Raw genomic sequence first — 24764 nt, forward strand, 5'->3', positions numbered from 1 at the left:
TTTATGTTTTCCCTATATTGAATCTAGTAGCAGGGATTCATTCATTGATCATTGAATCTGCTCCTTAGCTCCTTAGACCTCAGTGAGATCCATGTGCCAAATCCAATAAATATTTCGCTCAATTTATTCCACTTATCAGTGGCTTTGGCCCATTCTATTTTGCTTTATCACTCTCCTCTGTGGGGAAAAAAGTTAAAAATTGTTCATCTGAGCCTTTATTTTGTACCTGTAAAAATGAAGCAATAAATGACCTTCTAAGTCAGTTATCCATAAACATGAAGACTCAGAACTCTGAGTCTGCTATGCTGGGCACATTTTCCATTGTTTCTTGCATTGCCCTGTAAGGGTTCTGTTGAACATTGAAGCAGTCAGAATGCTATGCCCAATCTCTGATGCAGCTAAGCTTGACTACTCACTTGAACAAAACATTTGGCAAATGGCATTGCTGTATCTTAATAGGTGTGTCAGTATGTGTATGCTTTTAAAAGTATTAACTCTTTTCTGTACCCCGGCAGAGTATCTGAGGAGCATTTCCTTGCCGGTACCTGTCCTGGTGGAGGACACAAGCAGCAGCAGTGAGTATGGCTCTGTTTCTCCCGACACGGAACTCAAGGTGGACCCCTTCTCCTTCAAAGCAAGAGCCAAGTCCTGCGGAGAAAAGGATGTCAAGGGAATACGGACACTCTTTTTAGGGTAAAGATCAGACTGATTTGGAATAACAGAAGTAGATAAGGCACAACTAACTACCTTCATCCAGGAAAAAATCCCCATAAGTTTTGACTCCCCCAAGACTTTTGGTCTTCTGTGGACCAGAAGTCATACCAATAACATAAGCAGTGAGTTAATACATAATTTGTGTGTTATATGCAGTTTATCCTGTGTCCTTACAATAATGTAAACTAGAGAAAAGGAAGTGTTTCAAAGAAAATCATAAAGAGAGAATACATTTACTATATTGTACTTTATCCATACAGGAAATTAGCATCTTTGTTCACAGGAAAATCAGGTGTATACATGAACCCATATAGTTCAAACTGTGTTTTCCAGGATCAAGTGGATGTTGTGTGCCATTTTATAAAAAAAACTGAAATTTGGGACAGGAGAGTGGCAGGATGCTTACTTTGTATACAGCCACGCCTGATTCAATATCTGGTATCTAATATATGGTCCCCTGAGCACATCATGAGTGATCCCCAAGTGCAGAGCCAGGAATAAGCTCCGAACCGCACTGGATATAGTCCAAAACAAAAAAAATTTTTAATGCAGTTGATAACTGTCACATGTAAATCCTTAAAGCATTCCAGATGAGAATTTTGAAGATCACAGTGCTCCGCCTTCTCCTGAAGAAAAAGATTCTGGATTCTTTATGCTGAGGAAGGACAGTGAACGACGGGCCACCCTCCATAGGATCCTGACAGAAGACCAAGATAAAGTCGTGAGAAACTTAATGGAATCTTTGGTTCAGGTAAAACCTCTCACAGAATTGACATGTTTTAACTGTTGCAACAACTTGGAGAAGGTGTCACAGGCAACACAGAGACTTGAAGAAGCTGTAATGCTCATGATGATTAAAAAAAAAAGACCTATTAAGAATATAGTTGTAGGGGCCAGAGTGATAGCACAGCGTGTAGGGCATTTGCCTTGCACACAGCAGACCCGGGTTCAATCCCTGGCATCTCATATGGTCCACCAAGCACCACCAGGGGTAATTCCTGAGCGCAGAGCCAGGAGTAACCCCTAAGCATCACTGTGTGTGATCCAAGAAGAAAGCACAGCAGTAGGGCTTTCGCCTTACAAGCGGCCAACATGGCCGACCCGAGTTCAATTCCTCTGCCCCTCTCGGAGAGCCCGGCAAGCTACCGAGAGTATTTGATATGCCAAACACAGTAACAACAAAGTCTCCAATGGAGACGTTACTGGGCCCGCTCAAGCAAATCGACGATCAACGGGAGGGCCTTTACCTTTACCTTTACCTTTATATATAGTTATAATATAAGTATATAATACATTATAGTAATAGCAAGAAATACTTTCTATGGACCAGGTTTTGTTCATAATATTCATCTTTTCTCATAACAGTTGAACTACAGAAATAGTTGTTTGAGTGAACTCATTTTGTAGAGAGCATATGAGTACTTGCCTGTGTAGGACAACCCTAAATGATGATATCAGGACTAGGATCCAGACAATGTGGCTCCAGCATCTATGCTCGTAACTTACAAACTGTTATCCTCCCTGGTGACAAGTGCTAAGAGAAACCTAAATCAAGGGAAGAAATGTTTGGAAGGGGCCGCGCAGGATGGGGCAATGTAAAGGAAAGGAAATCATTAACTATGGAGAATGAAAACTTCATAGCCACTAAGGTACCTTTTTTTTGTCAGAAATGCTTAGAATATGGCCAGTATCTGAACCTTTGTTTTTGTTTCATGTTTGGTCCAAACGTGGCTGTGCTCAGGGGCCCAGGTATCACTCATAGCAGTGACCAGGGAACCATATGTGGTACAAGGCAAGTGCTCTACCTGCTGTACTCTCACCAGCCAATATCTAAATTTTGTAATCATCTCGTAGTACTGCTTCTACAGTAATATATCTGCTTTTTTGGAAGTTCTCTTTATCTTCCTTCTGGGCAGTGGTCCATCAGGATAGAAATTGACTTTGGGATTGTCAGAGCCCCAGCACAGTCCTGCAAGGCTCTGCGGCAGCCCTTGCATTTTGGAGTTGGTGAATCATATTCAATTGTCTGTTCATTCTAGTGTTTAAGGACTCTTGTCTGTTCTCCATAAAAGGATAACTGAAAGAACATGCTAGAAATTAGGTCCAGAGCAGTAGTACAGCAGGTAGGGCATGTGCCTTGCATGCCAATGACCCAGATTTAATTCCTTGCACCACATGTGGTTCGCTGAGCTCTTCAGGCGTAATCACTGAGTGCCACCAGGTATGGCCCAAAAAACAAAAATAGAAAATGTTAGAAATTGATCCATTCACAGGCTCATCATGAATGCCACGGAGCAGCCACAGGGTGGACTAGAAACAGCTGACTAGAGTCATGCAAATTCAGAACTGTCAAAGTGGAAGAAAGGATCCTTCTGGATGAAATGCTGAGGCTGCTATAAATTCTTTCTCGTGGCATTGCGTGCTGATTCAATGGTAGCCTGTTTACGCCTTGCTCTTCCAGCTAATTGGGCCAGTAAATTATAATGATGAGATATGGGTCTCAGGTTCAATTTGCCTCTGTTTCAGGCCTGATGCCATCACTTCAGAATTGTGCAATTTGAACAAGTCTTGAGTTTACTGAGGCTGAATTTCCTAATCTATAAAACAGAAGAAATGATTATATCTACCTTTTAGAATTGCTCTAAGGAGTTATTAACATCATGAGAAATTGATATAATAAAGGAAATTGTTTCACTGTTGTTAACTATGATATAATTTTCAAGCAAGTTAACAACAGTTATCTGATATATTTATTGTTTTATTCCTTTTTTAAACCACACCTGGTAGTACTAGGGGGCTTCCTCAAGTTCTGAGCTTAGAGTTGCTCTAGCAGCATTCAGGGGACCATTTCGTGGTTTGCTTGGGTTCAACTTGAGCCTCCCACATGTTCAAACACATGCTCAGCCCAGGAAGCTATTTATGACCCTAATACCTTTATCTTTTATATAACCAGGTATAATTATTTTTATTATATTATACATTTCTGTATACACTTTATATTTAAGCTATCTTTTATAACAAAACCAAAATGAAGATGTTTGATCAAGACCTCAAACCAACCCACAAAAGATTTTTCAGTGTGTGCAATCCTTCTAAAGATAACTTACCATTCTAGGGGAAGTTTAAAAGAGTTAGCATAAGAATCTGTGATGGCACCTCCGCCTGCTTCCCCCTGGCGGCTCGGTGGCCATCATCCTTCAGAGGCCATTGGACAGTCAGGTTTGGGCCCACAGTGATGAGACATTTTGGGCCTCACAGGATGGGGGTGGAGCCAGTCCTGTCCTCCCCACCCCAATGAGACCCCAAGTCATTGCTCACGAACGGCCTTTCTGGCTCCTGATCAAGCTGCTTAACGGCCATGATCCCAGAGACTCAGGATCAAACCTTGGAACCCAGCAGGTTTTGGCAGAAATCTCTCCAGATTTAAGTGTTAAAATTTTGGAATTTCAAAATCACGCAGCCACTACTGCAGCCATGGACATCATATGTTATTCATAACCAGCAATAGAAAACAAATTGTCTACTGTTGCCTTTTCAGCAGATCTGAGTGTTGGGGTAAAATCTCAAATAATAATGGTGGGTCTGGTGTCAAAATATTGAATGTGATCAAAGTAGAGAGAGAGTAATGTGGAAATCATCTGCCCCACAGGTAGGGGGAGGGTGTGGAATGGGGGCATACTGGGGTTGTTGGGGGTGGAGAATGGGCACTGGTGAAGGTATGGGTGTTTCATTGTATGACCGAGACTTAGATCCGAAAGCTTTGTAACTGCTCTCACGGTGATTCAATAAATAAACTTATAAAAAAAATTTTAAAAAGTAAGGTGGAGTTCATGCACAATTCAATCAGCTAACCAGTGGCTGAATAAATAGCAGTACTCCTACATTTAAAAAAAAAAAGATTCTGTGATGGCAGGATAATCTCACTTATTGGTGGAATTCTGGATGAGTTTGTGTTGTAGGAAAGGGGGATGCCAAAATCACCCTTGACACCAGTGCTTAGAGAGGAGAACAGGGAAGAAAAGAAATCAAGGGGCAAAGAAGAAAGTGGGAAGTAATGGGTGTAGGCACATTGGTGGTGGGATTGATGTTGAAACATTCAGTGCCTAAAACTCCACTATCAATGACTTTGTTAATCACAGTTGTTTAATAAGAAAAGAGAAAAAAAGAATCTGTGATGGTATTAAGTGTGCTTGAGAAAGAAAGGTACAGGGTCAAGGGCCGCCTTCTGAAGCTGAATCACTCACCTGAGAGCCCAGGTCGTCATGTATGAAAGGCATGTCAAGGAGGGGGCTGGAGCAATAGCACAGAGGGTAGGGTGTTTGCCTTGCATGTGACCCCACCAGGGTTCAATTCCCAGCATCCTATATGGTCCCCCTAGCACGGCCAGGAGTAATTCCTGAGTGCATGAGTCAGGAGTAACCCCTGTGCATTACTGGGTCTGACCCAAGAAGCAAGAAAAAAAAAAAAGAAGAAAACCACAAGGAGAACATTTGGGGACAGGCATTAGAAGGAAGTTACAATCTATACAGAGATGAAATACACTAGACTAGTGCTCCTTAACATTTTTCCAAATTTGGCCCCCTTCCAACTTTGTTTCCTTCTTGTGATTCCTCTGTTCTTACCAGAGGAAGAAGGAACTCTTCTTCGGTTCATGTCATATCCCCCACCTCCTCCTACCCCCTCCCACCCCCCATTTACACTATTTTCACTGACTCCCCTTAATTAAGAAACACTTCCCTGGACAGAAACACTTCCCCAAGTAGACAGTTTTCCTCTGACAGTAATGATATGCACAAACATCAAAAACACAGAAGCAACATGTAATTTTTTTCTGTATTGGAGGCAAAGCTAATGTCAAAAAAACGTTTGCTCTTTAACTGCTGGCAGTCACAGAACTGAATTTTTGCTAAGATAGGCTTCCAAATTCTGAATAGCTCTCATTTTTCTTCTTGAACATATTTTCATGTTATTATGATATTGCTTCGAATCCATACTTTGGGTGTAATTTAGTTCATGGTAAGAAAAGAAAGTTTGTAATTGTTCCCAGTCTTATTTTAAAATATTCCCTTAATGACAGCTTTCAAGCTTTTCAATATCATCTTTTCTCTTGAAAACATAAACAGGAGCTTCCAAATGAAAATGTATTGAGAGAAAGAACTTGATGGTACATTTCTCTTTAATTTTAATAGACTCCTAGAAATTGTAATTTTCACAACCCAGTTGAGGAATTTAATTTTAATGATGTAGTAACAAAATGTTCAATATGAGATAGAAATGAGCATAATAAAAATCCTGTTGTTTCTTCAAGTTAAATGAGGATAAATAACATCAACTATATTTTCTTAAGGAAAGCAATGGAAGCAATATTCCTTGCTCAGTGTGAAAATTATTCAGCTTGACACAGAAAATTTATTTAAACAACGCATTAATTTTTTATGGGCTGGAGGGATAGCACAGCGGGTAGGGTGTTTGCTTTGCATGCGGCTAGCCCGGGTTCGATTCCTCCACCCTTCCCGGAGAGCCAGGTAAGCTACTGAGAGTATCCCGCCCACATGGCAGAGCCTGGCAAGCTCCTGTGGCGTATTCAGTATGCCAAAAACAGTAACAACAAGTCTCAGAATGGAGATGTTACTGGTGCCCGCTCGAGCAAATCGTGAACAACAGAAGGACAGTGCTACAGTGCTACATTAATTTTTAATATGTAAATAGTTATTTGGCCCATTCTTTGAACTGATTGCCTCACTGGTGAGTAGAGTGGTTCAAGGATGGATGTGAGTTTGAAATGAGTCCTATTTGGTTTTTTAGGCTCATGTTATGAAAGTCTGGGGTCTGAAAGATCACAATCCTGGGGCTGGAAAAATAGTGTAGTGAGTAGGACCTTTGTCTTGCACACAAATGATTTGGATTTGATCCCCAATACCACATATGTTCCCCCAAACTCTTCCAGGAGTGATCCCTGAGCACAGAGCCAAGAGTAATTACCCAGGAAACAAACAAAAAGGTCAGTATTCCAAAAAGAGTATCCTGGAAGCACTGATACCCAGAAACTTTTTTGATGACTTTTTAAAATAAATTATTACATTATCAATATAAAACTAGCTTCGGAGTAATCCTCCTGGTACTTATCTCGGCTGTTCTTGGGTGTTAGTCTCCTATTTTGTTACTTTATGTCCCCCAGATGAATGCAATCTTTCTATGTCTATCTATAGCCGAGATAAGTACCAGGAGGATTACTCCATGGCTTTGAGGACAGCTGCACACGCTAGGGGGAAAGGCAGCTCAGATAGAGAAGGGAGCACCAAATAAAGGGTGTTGGGAGGTTCCTCTCAGGATGGGAAATGCATGATGATAGTAGACTATAGTCCAAACAAGATTGCCACTCATTGTCTCTTTTGCAAACCACAGCACTCAAAAGGAGAGAGATAACAAAAGGGAATGCCCTGCCGCAGTGGTAGGGTGGGATGGGAAGAAGGGGGGTGGGAGGGATACTGGGACTGATGGTGGTGGAGAATGGGCACTAATGGAGGGATGGGTATTCGATCATTGTATAACTGAAACCCAAGCACAAAATTTTGTAAGTCTACAACTGTACCTCATGGTGTTTCACCAATAAAAATTTAAGGGGAAAAAAAAAACTAGCTTCGGGGCTGGAGAGATAGCACAGCGGGTAGGGCGGTTTGCCTTGCACGCAGCTGACCCGGGTTTGATTCCCAGCATCCCATATGGTCCCCTGAGCACCGCCAGGAGTAACTCCTGAGTGCAGAGCCAGGAGTAACCCTGTGCTTCGCCAGGTGTGACCCAAAAAGCAAAAAAAAAAAAAAAAAAAACTAGCTTCTAAGAGTATAAATGTATATGTTTAGGGTACAATGTGAGTACACTATGCCTTCCACCAAAGTGCTCATGATCCTCTGCCGTAGTCCATAGAACATTCTCTTATACTCCCCTTTTCCTCTTTTGTACAATTCCCTGTTCAGTCTGTGGGTTTGTTTTCTGTGTTCTTGCCTTGTTTCCTGTGTGAAGTGAGTTCATTTTGTCTTTATCTTTCTCCCTCTGACTTTGCTTAAGAAAGGCTTCCTTTAATTCTGTCCATATTGTAATCTTGAGCTTTTGAAAAGAACATGTTCTCTGAGGTAGAATACTGAGAATATGAACTCTTTCTGTACTTTTATTTGTCAGTAGTATATTTCCTGGCATTAGTGCCCTGAGTGCTGTTCATTTTTTATGGTAACAGTTAGAAAGAGCCCCTCAGCTCTCCACTTTGCCCCAAAGTTGCTTGACACATCAAACTACTGGAACCTCTGACATGTTCCCAGATCTCATCCACTAGACAGCCAGAGCACCCACTGATGACCACGTGGGTTTTATATCACTCATAGATTTCTCATTCTCCATATTCACCCTGACTTACACATAAGGATCATAGCCCTCAGAATTTCTAACATTTCAAATTCTGATCTTTCCAGATTTGGATCTTTAGTATCTAACATTTGACCTTCAGGGTTTTGGAGTTAAATTGTGTCTTCGGGGATTATGATTCCTCAAACCCATTGTAGACTGATGTACATAATGAGGGAGGGAGGCTCTTAAGGAATTCTAGCCATGTGTGTAGCTGAACATCACAGAGACATACACTAGAGTGTGCTTCCAAGATACTTCAGCTGGAAGGAGTTTGCCCATATTTTCTCTTGATCAGCAACTTGTGACTGCCTGTCATGTTCTTTCTGTTTGGGGGCATCCATGCCAAATGTTCTCAACTTAATACCGAATGTAGCCTGCCCACATGGCAGAGTCTGGCAAACTCCCCGTGGCGTAGCCAATATGCCAAATACCAGTAACAATGATGGGTCTCATTCTCCTAAAGAGCCTTGAATATAATCTCAGGGCTAGGATGAAGGAGACGTTACTGGGGCCTGCTCAAGGCAATCGACGACTAACAGGATGATTTGTGTGATTTGTGATAATTCCGTTTGCTCCCCTTCTTATAACTGGATATATTCTTGCCCCTGTTTTGTGATTTCTCTCTCTTGGAAGACTTTGCACTTGATATCCAGTGACATATTGCCTAAATTTATTTGTAGTTGCCAGTAAATTTTTCAAAGAGCAAGAATTGTATTGCCTCCATCTTCCCCTCTTTGTATAAAGCTTTATATATCTGATGGCTACTGGGATCAACATTGGGATCTTTCCTCCCAAGGACTGGTTATTTAAAGAGGGAGGAACAACTATGTAGTCAAATACAGTGTTTTCCCCTCAGAGGAAGCATTTTGTCATCCATTCTTTCAAGTTCCACAGCTAAAGTTTTGGCAATGGCAAGTTTATGGTGAATGTGTTTAGCACAGATCAACTGATGGGTTGTTGGTTTTATTCACAGGGATCTGAAGAGCCTAAACTAAAATGGGAGCACATCACAACCCTCATCGCAAGCCTCAGAGAATTTGTGAGGTCCACTGACAGAAAAATCATAGCTACCACGCTCTCAAAACTGAAGTTAGAGCTTGACTTTGACAGTCACGGCATTAGTCAGGTCCAGGTGGTGCTCTTCGGTTTTCAAGACGCCGTAAGTATGCCAATGTTTTCCCATTAAGTTTAGCAGAAATTCATCAGAAGAATAGGCCAAAACATAATCTTGCTATATAGCTTTCTTTGATAATTTCAGTGACCTCTGTTCTTTTTGGTTGATGAGTGTGAATATTGCCTGTGTCTGCCTGTGTCAGATTTATCATTTTCTGAAGTTATATACATATAAAAGAAAACACCATGGAAAATAGCAAAACACACACATTACCTGTGGCTGAACTTGGTGGGTATGAAATCGTGGTAGGAAACATTGATTTTGATGATTTAAGCAACAAAACACAGAGTAGTTAGCACTTTCTAATTCTATATAGGAAATGCCATCTAGTGGCCTTTGAGAGAACTGTAACAATACTGATTGAAATGGTCACTACTAAATTAAAGCATTGATTTTTCTTTTATTCCCTCCAGTTTTTCTGTAGTTTTGAGAACATTTTAAACATTTTTTTAAATAAACAACCACAATTTTCTACCCAGCAGCATATTTCAGTGTACATGACATCACTAAATTATTAAAAACAGTTCCACATGATCTCAAGAGACACCGCTGAGAATATTTGTCTCTTATACTGCTTTGCTATGGAACACAAACTAGAAACCAGTTCTCCAAAAGCCTGTTTCAAAGTCATACACATTATTTTTAATGAGTCCTATTTGTGTAACTTAGTACCAAAAAGCTTTAGATCACACTCCACCCTCCTACAAGGTGTAGGTAATTAAAGAGAGTTCTCCATTGCCTATTACATGAATACAGAAGCACTTTACATAATTATATTCAAATTCTGTACTTTCAACACATGTACACTGGCATCGGAAACATCCATTGAGGACCTGATGGTGCAAGCTCAGAAGATCAAGTACAACGTCATTGGTCTGACCGAAACTAGAGGGCATCGATCACATCATGTCATTTTTGACACTGGAGAACTGTTCCTCGGAACATTCGACAATAGAGGCATCGGTGGTGTCGGTGTCCTTGTCAACATGAACTTGGCCATGAGCATTGATTCATTCGAATGCCTAACAACCCAAATCAGACGATTACGTTCGAATAGATGTGAGTCACTGCCGGCAGTTTCTATCTTCGTCGTCTATGCACCAACATCCAACTAGGATAAAGAAGAAATTGAGAAGTTCTACATGGAGCTGGAGAAGTTCTATAAAGAAGACCACACCTTCTACAAGAAGTTTATCATGTTTATCATGTTGACCAAGACCATCCATGGTAACTCACAGTTCCAGAAGGCCGAATCTAAACGTTGGACATGGGAGTCTCCTGGTGGAAAATTCTACAACAAAATTGACCACATCATTTTCAATCGTCAGTTTTGCCTGACTGATGTTGTTCTTGCCCAAAATTCCAAACAGGATTGGACCACCTTCTCCTTCGTGCAAAATTCTATTTCACAGAACGGGGAGAAAGGACTGCAAAGTTTAAGAATAGAACTCCCAGAATGACCACCAACTGGGAGCTCTTTGGTACTATTGCGGCAATGTGGGAAGATGCTACCGTTGATAACATCGACGAGGAATACGATCGACTGGTTCAACACCTCCATGACTGCGTGAGGAATGCCGAGAGTGTGAGAACCACAAAAAGACACCTGTCTTCGGAAACTCTCGAGCTCATCGCCAATGTGGTTTGGCGTGAGCCTCGGGCAACCACAAGCTAACATCAGAGCTCGCAAAACTGTGCAGAGAAGCAATAAAGGAAGACCTCAAAGAGAGAAGAGCAGCAGTGTTGACCGATGTGGCAGAAGCCGGGAAAAGTATTCGCAATGCTCACCTGTCCTTCGCCAACTACAAGACCAAGATGATTGCCCTTCGACATCCTGATTGATCTATCACATCTTCCAGAAGGGCAATGGAGAACATTATCCATGACTTCTACTCAGATCTCTTTGATAGCCACATCTTCCTGCCCACATACCAAATTCTGCAGGATGGATATGTTGTTCCCAACATTCTCCCTTCCAAAATCCTACACACCATTTCGTCTGTAAAGAGGTGTACAGCACCCGGTTCAGACAAGGTCAGACCCAAACACCTGAAGAGTCTGCTGCCAGTACTTGTCAATACACTGGCTTAGCTCTTCACATGCTACTTGTATGAATGCAAGGTTCTGTCCCAATGGAAAACCAGAAGGACTGTTCTGTTGTACAAGGATGAAGACATCCATGACATTGGCAACTATCGCCCAATCTGCCTGTTGTCTATCATCTACAAGTTGTTCACTCTAGTCATCCTGAATAGAATAGGCAGTACACTAGATGAAGGACAAACATGCGAACAAGCTGGGTTCCGAAAATGATTCAGCACAATTGAACATATCCACATGGTGACCAAGCTCATTGGGATTCTCAAGAGTTCAAGATGCCACTCTGTCTAACGTTCATTGATTTAAAGAAGGTCTTTGATTCTGTTAAGATGGAAATGGTCATTGAAGCCCTAGACAAACTCAGTACATCAGGATCTTCTGTGAGCTGTATTACGGATTCACCACTAGAATCTCACCATTCCACAAGGAAGTGATCATCCATGTCAAGAAAGGGGTTTGGCAGGGTGATACCATTTCACTGAAACTCTTCAGTGCCTCCCTCCAGAACATCATGCAATGATTGGAATGGGAAGAAATGGGAGTGAAGGTAGACAGTTGACAACTACACCACCTCCGCTTCGCTGATGACATCGTTCTAATAACACCAAACATTAGCCAAGCAGCACAAATGCTGGCCAATTTTGACCATGAGTGTGGAAAGGTCGGACTACAGCTGAATCTCACCAAAACGATGTTCATGAAAAATGAACTAGTCTCTGACATTCCATTTGCAGTCAACGGAACGAATATCTCGAATGCAGCAGCTATATGTACATAGCTCAAGAACTCAACATGAGGAACGACTTGGCACCAGAACTGTGCAGGAGGAAGAGAGCGGCTTGGCGTGCCTTCAAGAGGGTTGAAGAAGTTATAAAGAGAACAAAGAACCTACAGCTCTAGGCACATCTTTTCGACTCCACCGTTCTTCCTGCACTAACATATGCCCCAGAGACCTGGACCCTACGAAAACAGGACAAGATCGCTATTTGGGTATCCCAAAGAGGAATCGGAAGAGCTATGCTTGGAATATCACATTTCACTCAAGTGAGAGAAGGAATCCGGAGTTTCGACCTCCATCAACAATCAAGAATCAGGGATGCTGTATTGTTTGCCAAGACATGGGCTGGACACGTAAAACAATTTAGAAACAACCGCTGGACTAGAACAGTTACTGACTGGATTCCACGGGATGCCAAAAGGATGCATGGCCACCCACCTATGAGATGGTCAGACTTCTTCGTCAAAACCCTGAACAAACGGTTTGAGGCTTTTTGTGTTCCTAGAGCAAGCAGATGCCATTGGGCTACACTAACACACTACAGGAAAGAATGGAGACATTACTGGCGCCTGCTCGAGCAAATCGATGAATATTGAAATGACAAGTGATACAAGTGATTCAAATTCTCAAAATTAACTCCCTCCTAATGTATTTGTTAATTTACATAGGAGATGTCTTAACAGTTATTAAATAATAATTGTGAAATAATGGACTGGAACGATAGCACAGAGGGTAGGGTGTCTGCCTTGCACTCGGGTTCGATTCCTCCGCCCTTCTTGGAGAGCCTGGCAAGCTACTGAGAGTGTCCTGCCCACACGGCAAAGCCTCGCAAGCTACCCTGGCGTATTCAATATGCCAAAAACAGTAACAAGTGTCACAATGGAGACGTTACTGGTGCCTGCTCAAGCAAATCGATGAATAGTGGGACTACAGTGTTACAGTGCTACAGTTAAATAATCCCTGATTTAAAATCATGGTGATTAAAATCTTTCACAAGTCACTATATTCTCTAAGTTTCTGTGTAATCCACTTAGTCTTTGTACAGGACAGTTCAATATCTATTCAATAGATATGTGAAATATTGTTAGTCATTTTTAAAAGGTACTCTTGGATACAGAATTTGAAAGAAGGCTTTTTAGAAATAGTTTTGCAAAAAAAATTTCTCTGTTTACAAAGAAAGGAATGTGTGAAAAAAAAAGATGGAAAGGATTGTGGCAAATCTGTAGATGCACATAGCTGCTAACTTCCCCCTTTCCCTGCTTTTTCACTCACCAAGGAGTGCTGAAGCACTGACTGTGTTAAAGAGCAGTGTCATGACATTTAAGAGCAATGTTTATTTCTGAGTCCTGCTGGATTCTTTTTTTCCCTCCTGTAGCCACCTGCAGAGTGGAAGCTCCATGTTCTGAGTCATAAAGAAGCAACATTTCTATTTAACATGATTGCCTTTCATTAAAAACAACTTACCCCATTTGCTTACATAGGAGACACTGGACTTTCCTTTAAAATTGACAATTTTTTGTTTCCCTGTGACATAAATTATTTACCAGTAAGGGTGGAGAAAGATTTTAATTATTTTTGTTGATATCTTACAAATATCTATTTGCTAGATAGTTTGCATTTAAAAATTAGACTAAATATTGCTTTGTTTCTTCAGGTCAATAAAGTTCTTCGGAATCATAATATCAAGCCACACTGGATGTTTGCTTTAGACAGTATCATCAGAAAAGCGGTGCAGACAGCTATCACCATTCTGGTGCCAGGTCAGAAATACTAAATAACTCTTTGGTCTGAGCAGTGGCACACAAACAAAATGTTTACTGTAGCAACTCGCTTCCTTGTTTTATGGAACATATCTGGATACAACGAGAGAAAATGAGATAAGTCACTCAAATCCATATACATTTCAGTATGCAGCTATCTATACCCACGCTTCCGGACTTGCTGTACTTTGAGTCTTGTAAAGTATGGTTTCAGATCCCTTCCCAGGCTGATTGAGTAAGAGCCTGCTACAGAGAAAGCCCCGGAATCTGATTTTAATCCAACTTCCAGGTCATTTTAATCTGGCTAGATTTGAAAATCACTGGTTGAGACAGATCTTAGCTCTGTTTGCAGAGATGGTGTTGAAGAAACATGTTTTTATGGGATGAGAGATATATTTATACCCTAAGGCAAACTTCCAAGCTAGTTCACATTTTACCTATTAATAAAATTGTTTACATAAGACATTTCCACCCTGTTCATAACTAGGTATCAATTGTTTTAGCATATACATTAGAAACATGTTCTCTTGCACTAATTTGTACTTCTAATGAAAACATTTAAAAATATAAATATGAAATAATAAAAACTCAGTTTTTAAACTCACTTTTAATTCACCATCAAACTTTCCAGGTTATGGAATTTCTTCTTTTCTCTCAGAATATCTGGCTTGATTTTGTGTGAGTTACTGGTGTTTTAAACAACAATAAATATTATACATAATGAAATAAAAATATACATTTCACTATCACTGAACTTGTTCCCTCTAGGTGGATTATGCCTTCACCCCACGGTCTTCTAATCACACACATTCAGACTAAAAGTTATGCAGGTATTCAGATTTTACACCTGACTCAGCTTTGTGCTCAGGGATCACTCTCAGTGGTGCTCAGGGGACTATATTAGGCTCTGGGGATCAAACTGGGTTCAAGCTGTGTGCAGAGCAAACGTCTTCACCCTGGTACTATCGTTCTGACCAGCATACTACACTTCTTTGTAGACATATAGGTTGATTCATTGTTTTGGTGACTGTAAATAATGCTGCTGTAAGTAGATAGTTGCAGATATCCTTTCAAATTACTGTTTTCATACCCTTTGTATAATTAGGATATTGTCAGTCTAGGAATGGTATTGCTGAATCATAAGGTATTTGAGCTTTTTTTTCCATTTCTGTGAATCATATTGAAAAAAGCATGGAAGTACATATATTTCTTTGATGTCTTGTTCTCATTTCCTTTGAGCTTGTACCCAAAGTGAAACTACTGAATCATATAGTAGATATATTTTTAATTTTTTTTATTAGTGAGACACCATGAGGTACAGTTTTTAAAGGAATTTTCATATTCCATCAGGGTTGCACCAATTTTATATTTCCAATACAATAGTAATAACTACAGGGAAGGACTATCCTATCCTGTTAAAATTTTAAGACAAACAGTTATAAGAAATAGGATATTTTAATGGTGTCCCCACAAGACATTTATTCATTACAAAGCATATCCTCACAGGTATTTATTCATTACAAAGGGGAAACAGAACTTTATAGTGAAGGAACATGGCAGATATCCCCTTTACCCAAGTGACTAAGGTAGAATCACTAGCAGTAAGATCCATCAGCACCATGTACCTCTTCATATATGATGCACTTTGTATCACCTTTAGAGAATTCTTGCCCCAAAAGTGCATAGTCTCAGATAAGGTTATGATAGGCAAGTCCATGACAAAACATTGATAACCCCCAAATGAGGGACACTGTGCAAAATGAACAGCCATTACTCAAACAGAATAGATGAAAGAAATATTAGGAGACTAAGGAGACATGACAATTAAGTGCAGCCTGGGGTTCAGATCAGAGAAAAGACAGCTGTGGGGGATCTGGTAGAACTCAAATAAGTCTACATCAGCTCATAATGTGGTATCAGTGTTAATTCCTAATTTTTGGTAGTATAGCTATATAGCTTTATGAGATGGGAAAGCTGCTAAAGGATAAATGAAAATTCTCTTCTGTTTTTGCAACTTTTCAATGATTCTAAAATTATTTCAAAATTTAAAAAAATTAAGGTAGTATTCTAAAGAGAGCACTCTGAGCACGTTAAGAGTTTTATTATTTTCTCCAGCTGTTTTTCTCATTTTTCAAGAATATGTATTTGGCAAGATTGAGTATCTGTTGTTTCTCCTCAAGTACGTTATTATTGTTGGTGGCCAATGGAGAAATAATGAGCATAGAAAGGCCATGTGGCAGAACTTAGACAGACAGGCTTTTTGTCAGCATAATACCTATAATACTAAAAGGAAGAGAAGAGTTCAAGCAACTTTTACTTTAAATAGTATTAGGAGCAAGACAAGCACACTTGATAATACAAGTGAAAATACAAGTCAAATATATTTATCTTTTCTACTGAAGCAAAATAATTTTATTTTTAAAAATCTACTTAGATAAATATGAATGGAGAGAAAGATAAAAATATTCATGCTCAAACAGAATACACAGGCTTCACCAATGGGAAAAGGGCTGGCATAATTCCTATTTAACTATCATTTTTAAATTGCCATAACTTTTTGTTTTATTAAAGCCCTCCCGTTGTTCATCAATTTGCTCGAGCGGGCCCAGTAACGTCTCCATTGGAGACTTTGTTGTTACTGTGTTTGGCATATCGAATACGTCACGGGGAGCTTGCCAGGCTCTGCCGTGTGGGCAAGATACTCTCGGTAGCTTGCCGGGCTCTCCGAGAGAGGCGGAGGAATCGAACTCGGGTCGGCCATGTTGGCTGTGTGCAAGGCAAACGCCCTACCACTGTGCTATCGCTCTAGCCCTTTTGTTTTATTATTATTAAAAATATAATTTAACTGAGAACATTGTAAAAAATTATTTGGATCTATTTATTAATCTGTGAATACAGGACCATTCAGTCTTACAGCTCAAAGGGACTCAGAGGAGCTGTACAAAATGAAAGACAGTTCATTTGGCAAAGACAAAAGAGAGAAGAAAAAATGAAACCTCATACGGCCAAAAGAGCACTGGTTGTGGCAAGGCCTCTCCTTTTGGAGGACTGGGGAGTTATGTCAGGCAGATTACCTCACTAGTGCTGACTAGGGGTCTCCTCGTTGACAAGTTTAAGATTGCATTTCGGAAGAAGCCAAGACTGCTAGAGAAACTTAGTTTAGTTATTTTTGTGTGGCAATGGAAATACAGTTTGGTTTGGTTGCATCTTGGTAACCTGGAAACATAACACTATGAAGAACCCAAATCTTTCTCCCAAAATTTAGCTCTCTCCTGACAGTCCCACTACTTTTTATTCTTCTATGAGGGAACTGGGTCAACAGCCCAACTTTTGCCTCTCTAACACCTAACCCCCTTTCCTATTCTCCTTTCTCCACTCAGCTAAGCTTTCCCTCTTACTTCTTAGACTTTTCTTCTTCTAAGAATCAATTTATGAGTAAATTACCAATGGAATTCATTCTTTGCAAATATGCTTTATTTGTCTCTAATAAATTTTGATGCATGTATATGTGAATTATATTTGTAGATAAGACCATAACTAAGGTCTTCTGAAATACTTTTGTAGCATTAATTTGTACTTAAAATTTCATATTTTCAGATGGAGCTATAGAACAGTGAGTAAGGCATTTGTCTTGCACGCAGCCGACCCAGGTTCTATTGCCGGCACCCCATATGGTCCTTCAAGCACAACCAGGAGTAATTCCTGAGTGCAAAGCCAGGAGTAATCCCTGAGCATCGCTGAGTGTGACCAAAAAAGCTAAAGAAAAAAAAACTTTTTAAAAAATCTTATATTTTCTTTGGGCTGGAGCGATAGCACAGTGGGTAGCATTTGCCTTGCATGCAGCCAACATGGCCGACCCGAGTTCGATTCCTCCACCCCTCTCGGAGAGCCGGGCAAGCTACCTAGAGTATCTCGTCCACAAGGAAAAGTCTGGCAAGCTACCCGTGACGTATTCGATATGCCAAACACAGTTACAGTTGTCACAATGGAGACGTTACTGGGCCCGCTCAAGCAAATCGATGAACAATGGGAGGACAGTGACGGTGACAGTGATATTTTCTTTATCTGTTCTTATAATTCTTCTGTAAGTTCATTCTAGTTCTCCCTTACATTGTTAGTTCTTGAGGATAAAGACCAGATGATCTCATTTGCATATTTCACACTAAAACCAGGAATGACCAAAGTTAGACAGAAGTTCATTAATTTATAATTTAACTTTCTTCAAATTATTTGAGAGGATTTTTTAGTTAATTTGTACATAAGAATTTAAAGTATACAGAGTTAGGCCGACTAAATGGAGGCATTAAAAATAATAGTGTCAGGGCTGGTGAGATAATACAGCAGGTAAGGCACATGTCTTGCATGCAGCTGAACCAGTTTTGATCCCCAGCATCTTTATGGTCCACTGAGCACCCCCAGGAATGATCCCTGAGTGAGCATCACCAGGTGATGCCCATAAAATAAAACAAAATAATTAGACTAATACAACCTATCAAAAATTTTCCTTCCAAGAAGTGAGATTATAGACAATTTTTAAGTGGCTTTCAAAAGTTCATTTTAGGGTCAGGAAGGGAAGGGTGGGTAGCTGAAAGGGCTAATTGTATACATAGTGTGCCAGAGTCTTGGTTTGGCCCCAGTGACTTCATGGTTGCCCAAGTACCACGAGGAGTGACCCCCAAACAGTGCACCAGGAGTAACCCTATGCACTGACTGGTATAGCCCCAAAACAAAAACAAAGATGTCCAGGTTAGAGGTACTGTAGCACTGTAGCACTATCCTCCCATTGTTCATAGATTTGCTTGAGCGGGCACCAGTAATGTCTCCGTTGTGAGATTTGTTACTGTTTTTGGCATATCGAATATGCCAAGGGGAGCTTGCCAGACTCTTGCTGGGCTCTCTGAGAGGGACGGAGGAGTCAAACCTGGGTCGGCCACGTGCAAGGTAAATGCCCTACCTGCTGTGCTATAGCTCCAGCCCAGGTTAGAGGCAATAAGAGAAATTTAAGAATATTTTTTTAACTTAAAAGGCCTAATATTATGTTCCATTTTAATATAAACCTATACTTTTTAAAAGTAATTTTAAATAATTTTATTACTTTTTCCCTCTAGAAGTAAATGCTAGTAAAATAATGCTTCCATCTTTCCAGTGTTTCTTGAGCCTAAAATGTCTTAGCCTCAACAATTGGTGCTGGGTTTATATAAAACAGGAGTACCTGATTTTATGTAGTGATTGCTATAGATTTGTAATTATAAATTATAATTATAAAATAAAATTATAAATTGTATTAAAGTATAAAATGTAATTCTGAAAAAAGAAAAGAGATTTGCTCAAAACAGAGTATAGGTTGTATTAGATTAACCTTAAAGAGATATTAGATGAGGAGCTAGATAAAGGGAAACTCTTTTTTTTTTTTTAATTTTTATTAGTGAAACACCATGTGGTACAGTTGTAGACTTACAAATTTTTGTGCTTGGGTTTTAATTATACAGTGATCAAGTACCTATCCCTCCACCAGTTCCCATTTTCTACCACCACTGATCCCAGTGTCCCTCCCACCACCCATCCCCCTCATCCCACCCTGCCTCTTAGTCAAGGCATTCCGTTTTGTTCTCTCTCTCCATTTTGGGTCCTTGGTTTGCATTGAGTGGCAGTCATGTTCGGTTTATAGTCTACTTTCACATGCATTTCCCATCCTGGGAGGATCCTCCCAACACCTTTATTTGGTGCTGTTTTGGAAAACACCAGAAGCAGTTGGTATTTTCCAAGCCACTATACTATTTTGGAAAATAGTATAGTGGTTTCAAAAAAATGTTTATAATAGATATATGATCCAACAATTCTTTTTCTTAGTATGTATCCAAAAGGATTGAAAGCAAGACTTCAGGGGCTGGACTGATAGCACAGCAGGTAGGGCGTCTGCCTTGCACGCAGCCAACATAGCCGACACAGGTTCGATTCCCAGCATCCCATATGGTCCCCCGAGCAACGCCAGGAGCAACTCCTGAGTGCATGAGCCAGGAGTAAGCCCTGAGCAGTGCCGGGTGTGACCCAAAAAGCAAGAAAAAAAAAAAAGAAAGCAAGACTTCAGAGGCTGAGATGTGGGTCAAAGTAGAAGTAAATGCCTTGCATGAATGAAAGCTAGGTTTAACCCTTAGCCCCTCAGCACTGCAGTGGGGTGGGATGGAAGAAAGCAGGGACCAGGGAGATAGTACAGGGGTTCTATCCCCAGCATAGGTTGGCTTCCTTGTGCTTCACCAGGTGTAGCTCTGGTGACCCCCTGAGCATCACTGGGATGGCCCTAAAGGTCATGGGTACCACACAGATGAAAAAGCAATGCATCATCAAGTTCTTGCATTTAGCTGCTTTCCTGTTCACCAAGTTTCACAGGGGTGGTTACCAGGTCCTCTGGGTGCCACTTGGGATTCCCCCAAAGAAAGAACTTAAAGAGATATTTGTACCCTCATATTCATAGAAGCATTATTCACAGTAGCAAAGAGTTAAATGGAACCTAACCTGCCATCAATGGACAGATGAATAAACAAGTATATAAACAACACAATGCACAATGACAAATTCAACTTTTGAAAGGAATTTTCAAAACTCTTCAGAAAATTATGCTAACTGAACAAAGACAGTCACAAAACACGCTACTTATCTGTGATATCTTTAGTAACCAGATTCATAAAAACAAAAAATAGGATAGTGATTGCCAAGAATTCAATGTGTGGAGGAAATGGGGAGCTGTTGTCAAAGAGTTTTGAGTTTCAGTTTTCTAAGAATAAAAACTTTCTGCAGATCTGTGTGTAGCACAGCAACATGAGTATGCTTAATACCACTGGACTTAGAAATAGTGAAGATGGTAAGTTTTATTTAATTCATTTTTACTACCCAAAAAATTATTTTTCTTAAATAAAGAGAGGTAGAGTAAGTTGTGGCTATGTATCCTGGCCCTGAAGAAGGGATTTTTTTCCCACAACTATGAGCAAAAGATGAGTTATTTTTTAGATTGTTGAAGTACCTGTCCAGAACCTAGGAGGTATTGGAGATAAGATGATTAGAGCTAGTTTGTCATTCAATGGGCCTTCTCGATACTTGAACAGATTTGGTGGAGAACTTTCCAAGCAGCACTCAGTGGGCCTGCAGCTCTCCCATCAGAAGTGGGGCAGTAGGGCTGAATAAGCCACTGCTCCTGACCAGAGTTTTTGGGCTGTTTGTGCTTTGTACCACCAGGGTTCTACCCAGCAGATTTTTTAGATCATCCATGGAGAGTAAGTAGAATTGTGAAAAAGAAAACAGAAAAGCTATAGTTCCATGCTTCAGTTTTTAGGGCCAGGTAGTAGACAGCAGAGAGACTCTGAAGAAGAGAGGCAATCTCCAGAGAGTTAGAATAGCAAACTAGACTAAGGTAAGGAAAGAGAAGTCACCTTGGGGGTGGGCAGCAAGGCCTTTGTCTTGTCTTGGGTCTGTTGGAGAGTTGGGGTGGAGTCAGCCCTTACTCCCATCGGCCCCCTCCCCAACACAGAACTCTTAACCTGTGATTTTTGAGACTCTCAGGATAAGCCTTAAATAATCTGTGAGCCTCAAACTATAAACAAAAGTTGTTGTATGAATGTGCTTTTCTTCCAGGAAGAATATCAGTTAACTTTTATCAAACTCTCCATGAGTCCTCTGGTCCCTGAATGTCCTACGTATCATAACATATAAAATCCTGGTCTAGTCTTTTTTGCTACCCTGATTATATTCATGTCATGAACATTTTTCCTTCTCTATGCACCATGTGGAGAACTAGTTACAATTTATAGCATCTTCCAATGGGAAGAGAAACACTGAGATCTAAAGTGTTTGGGGAACTCATGTCTATAGTATGCTTAAAGACTTGATTCTTTTGCATCTTGAATTTGCTGTTACCTGATAGTATATAATCCAAAAATAAACTTTTACTTGCTCTAAAAATTTTTTATAGTATTATTTTTATTTCAACCTTCCAAGTGATGCACAGAGGGTGCAGGAGCCTCTCCAGTGATCCTTGGCAATCATGCTAGCAGTTCAGTGCTAGGGTCCAAGGATGTAGTGATGCTTGGACCATGCAGTGTCAGGGACCACTGAGGCCACCCCACCAGTGTTTGGGCTTCCAAAGCCATCCCATTAATGCTCTGGGGGCCATGTGGTGTGGAGGATTGAAACAGGGTCTGGCATTTCCCTGCCTCCCTGTACTAAATTCCTGACCCATTGAACAAAATTTGTATTTTTCACAGACTTTTATATAACTGCTTTTGTGAAGGCATACTTCCCATGTTTCTTATGTACAGGGAAGGCATGCCGCTCTTGTTTTGCAGAACATCCTAAGACTATGTAGTTTATGAATATTGCACATTCACTGGAAGACCAAATCTAAATAACGCTCAAAAATATATCCTCACTTTTGAACAAAGCAAAGTAGAATAAACATCTTACTAAGAACAGGGAAAATGACATTAAAAAAACTAAGATAATGAAAATCATTTCTCTTTTACTGAAATTGTTCATAGAATTGAGGCCACATTTTAGCCTAGCCTCTGAGAGCGACACTGCTGATCAAGAAGACTTGGATGTAGAAGATGACCATGAGGAACAGCCATCAAACCAGAATGCACGAAGACCTCACGCTGCGGCTGCAGCTGCTGCCCCGGCTGTAGTGGAGGATACTGTAGCTACTTCAGGAGTGAGCACACTCAGTTCCACTGTGTCTCATGATTCTCAGAGTGCTCACCGGTCACTTACCATGCAGCTGGGAAGGATGAAGATTGAAACCAATAGGTGAGTTCTATTTCTAAAGAAGTCCTACTGTTGCTTTTATAAAAGTCGTATTTCAAAAAGAGTCCGTTTTACTTGCTTTTATAAAAATGCGTGGGTTTTTGGTCTACTTTAAAGTTTGGTCCACAGATATGGAAAGAGATAGCACAGCAGTAAGGTGCTTGCCTTGCACACAGTTGATCCAGATTTGATCCCCAATTTTCCATTGAGTGCAGAGCCAGGAATAATCGCTGAGCATCATTGGGTGTAGCCCCAAAACCAAATAAATAAATAAAGTTTGGTCCACAGAAAATACAAAATATGATTCTCTTGTCCCGAATCATGTGAACTTGATTTAATGTCTTTGTAAAACAAAAGAGATTGAGCTTAATCTCTAATAAGGTACATTTTCTTCTTCTATCATTTCAGTCCTTCAGTGTTGTTTCTTTGATCACTTGTTTACATTCAAGTGCACTGACATTTTCAGAGCAACTTAGCTATAAGCTCAATAGCTGTTTTGAACACAAACGCAAAGCAGCATGTTCCTCTGACAGCTGAGAGACTGGCAGAAACCTATGTTTTAAAAACCATGATTTGGAGTAACAAATTCTTTCAGGGGAGGAAGACTTCTGTTCTTTTTACTTTTAGTGAATCAGATATTTCATTTTTTTTTTTTTTTTTTTAGTTTGCTGTATGGGCTGCGCCTCATGCTATTCGAGGGCTGCTCCCAGCTTAGCTTGTTGCTCAGTGAATGGTCCTGGCAGTGCTCAGGATACCCTGCATTGTTGGGAATCAAAGCATATAGGTGCAGTAGCCCTTTGAGTAGTCTCTCCAGCCCTAATGGATAAGGTATAAAATTCTTTGTAGTATATTTAGAACCTTGAGGAAGTAAAATTAATTGTGTCAAAGTTTTGCATGTTAGAATAAATAAAAACAGTGAAAGGATGAACAGTCCACCACATTTATGATTTTTGCTGTATATCTGGGTTGAGTTTTTCATTGAATTTTAGGTACCATAGAACCTCACATGATCAGGTTATTAAGTGAACAGTAAATACTTCCTGTTCTCCACATAGGTTAGCACAGTTCAAGGTCTGAATCTTTATGATTTACAACTTCCTGTGCTGGCTACAGTTGACATACAAGAAACTGACTTGATGACTATGTTAAAATATTGTTCAAATATTTAGAAACATTAACTGAAAATTTTAATTCTGCTAGTGATAAAGTTATGTTTTTAAAGTTGAGATTCCATACGATGTTAATTATAAACTAAATAGAAAATTCATCCATTATTCAGAAACATAAATTTTGGTTGTGTAAAGTAAATCCAGTCATATTTTCTATGATTTGCATAGAGAAATAGTTTCAAATAAAGGGAAAGTTGGTTTTTAGACTTCCATATCTCAATCTTATTTTTTGAAACTCAGCCCTTACTTGCATTGTCTGCCACTTTAGTGGAAAATAATTTTCGTGTTTCTTCTCTGCACCTTCCTGCCAATTCCTGTAGTCACTCTTTTTTCCTCTCAAACAGTCAGCCAGTCATGACTCTCAATCTAATCTACAGAGTAGATGCTTAACTCTCTGTTGCCATTCTCAAATGACCAATGGCATTGCTTTATACTCCTACCTCTGGTCTATGCAGGATGGAAGTTACTTACTGCTGCTTTAGTCCAGCCCCACTGCTGCTTACCGCTTCCAATTAGAATTATACAGTCAGTAGAGCTGCTTTATATACCAAGGTTGGAATATTTGCTTCTTTTGCCCTAAAACCTTGTCTACATAAACTGGCATATGTAAGTAGAGTCTGTGTCTCCTAAATGTAGCCTTTTCCTTTTTAGCCATCGCAGCGCTTCCCAGCCCACCTCACTGACCCCCTGTCCACAGCTGCCCTTACCCATGATAGCTCCTCTCCACTGTTTCCCTCCCCTCCCCTGAGACTATCAGGTGCCCGCTGAGGGTCTGCTTCCACAAATGCCTGTCACTGTTGAAAAGGCTAGAATTCACCACATTTCATTTTACTTATTTGGGAGGCCCTCCTGGTGATTCCCAGCCAGCTGGACTGGTG

The 24764-nt window shown here is 40.3% G+C and overlaps 1 protein-coding gene across 2 annotated transcripts in view; it reads left to right on the forward strand.

The window, feature by feature from the left end:
• MAP3K5 (mitogen-activated protein kinase kinase kinase 5) overlaps nt 1-24764 on the forward strand; it is a 295163-nt gene that overhangs the window by 259581 nt on the left and 10818 nt on the right. The window contains exons 21-25 of one of the 2 annotated variants that reach the window (XM_056126083.1): nt 512-693; nt 1297-1465; nt 9086-9271; nt 13819-13924; nt 22453-22720. In XM_056126083.1, coding sequence (XP_055982058.1) covers nt 512-693; nt 1297-1465; nt 9086-9271; nt 13819-13924; nt 22453-22720 — 911 coding nt within the window. The remainder of the gene's footprint in view (nt 1-511; nt 694-1296; nt 1466-9085; nt 9272-13818; nt 13925-22452; nt 22721-24764) is intronic. The other variant, XM_056126084.1, reaches the window with a different exon arrangement.

This window comes from Sorex fumeus, unplaced genomic scaffold (assembly GCF_029834395.1).
Source record: "Sorex fumeus unplaced genomic scaffold, SorFum_2.1 ptg000061l, whole genome shotgun sequence".
Taxonomy (NCBI): domain Eukaryota; kingdom Metazoa; phylum Chordata; class Mammalia; order Eulipotyphla; family Soricidae; genus Sorex; species Sorex fumeus.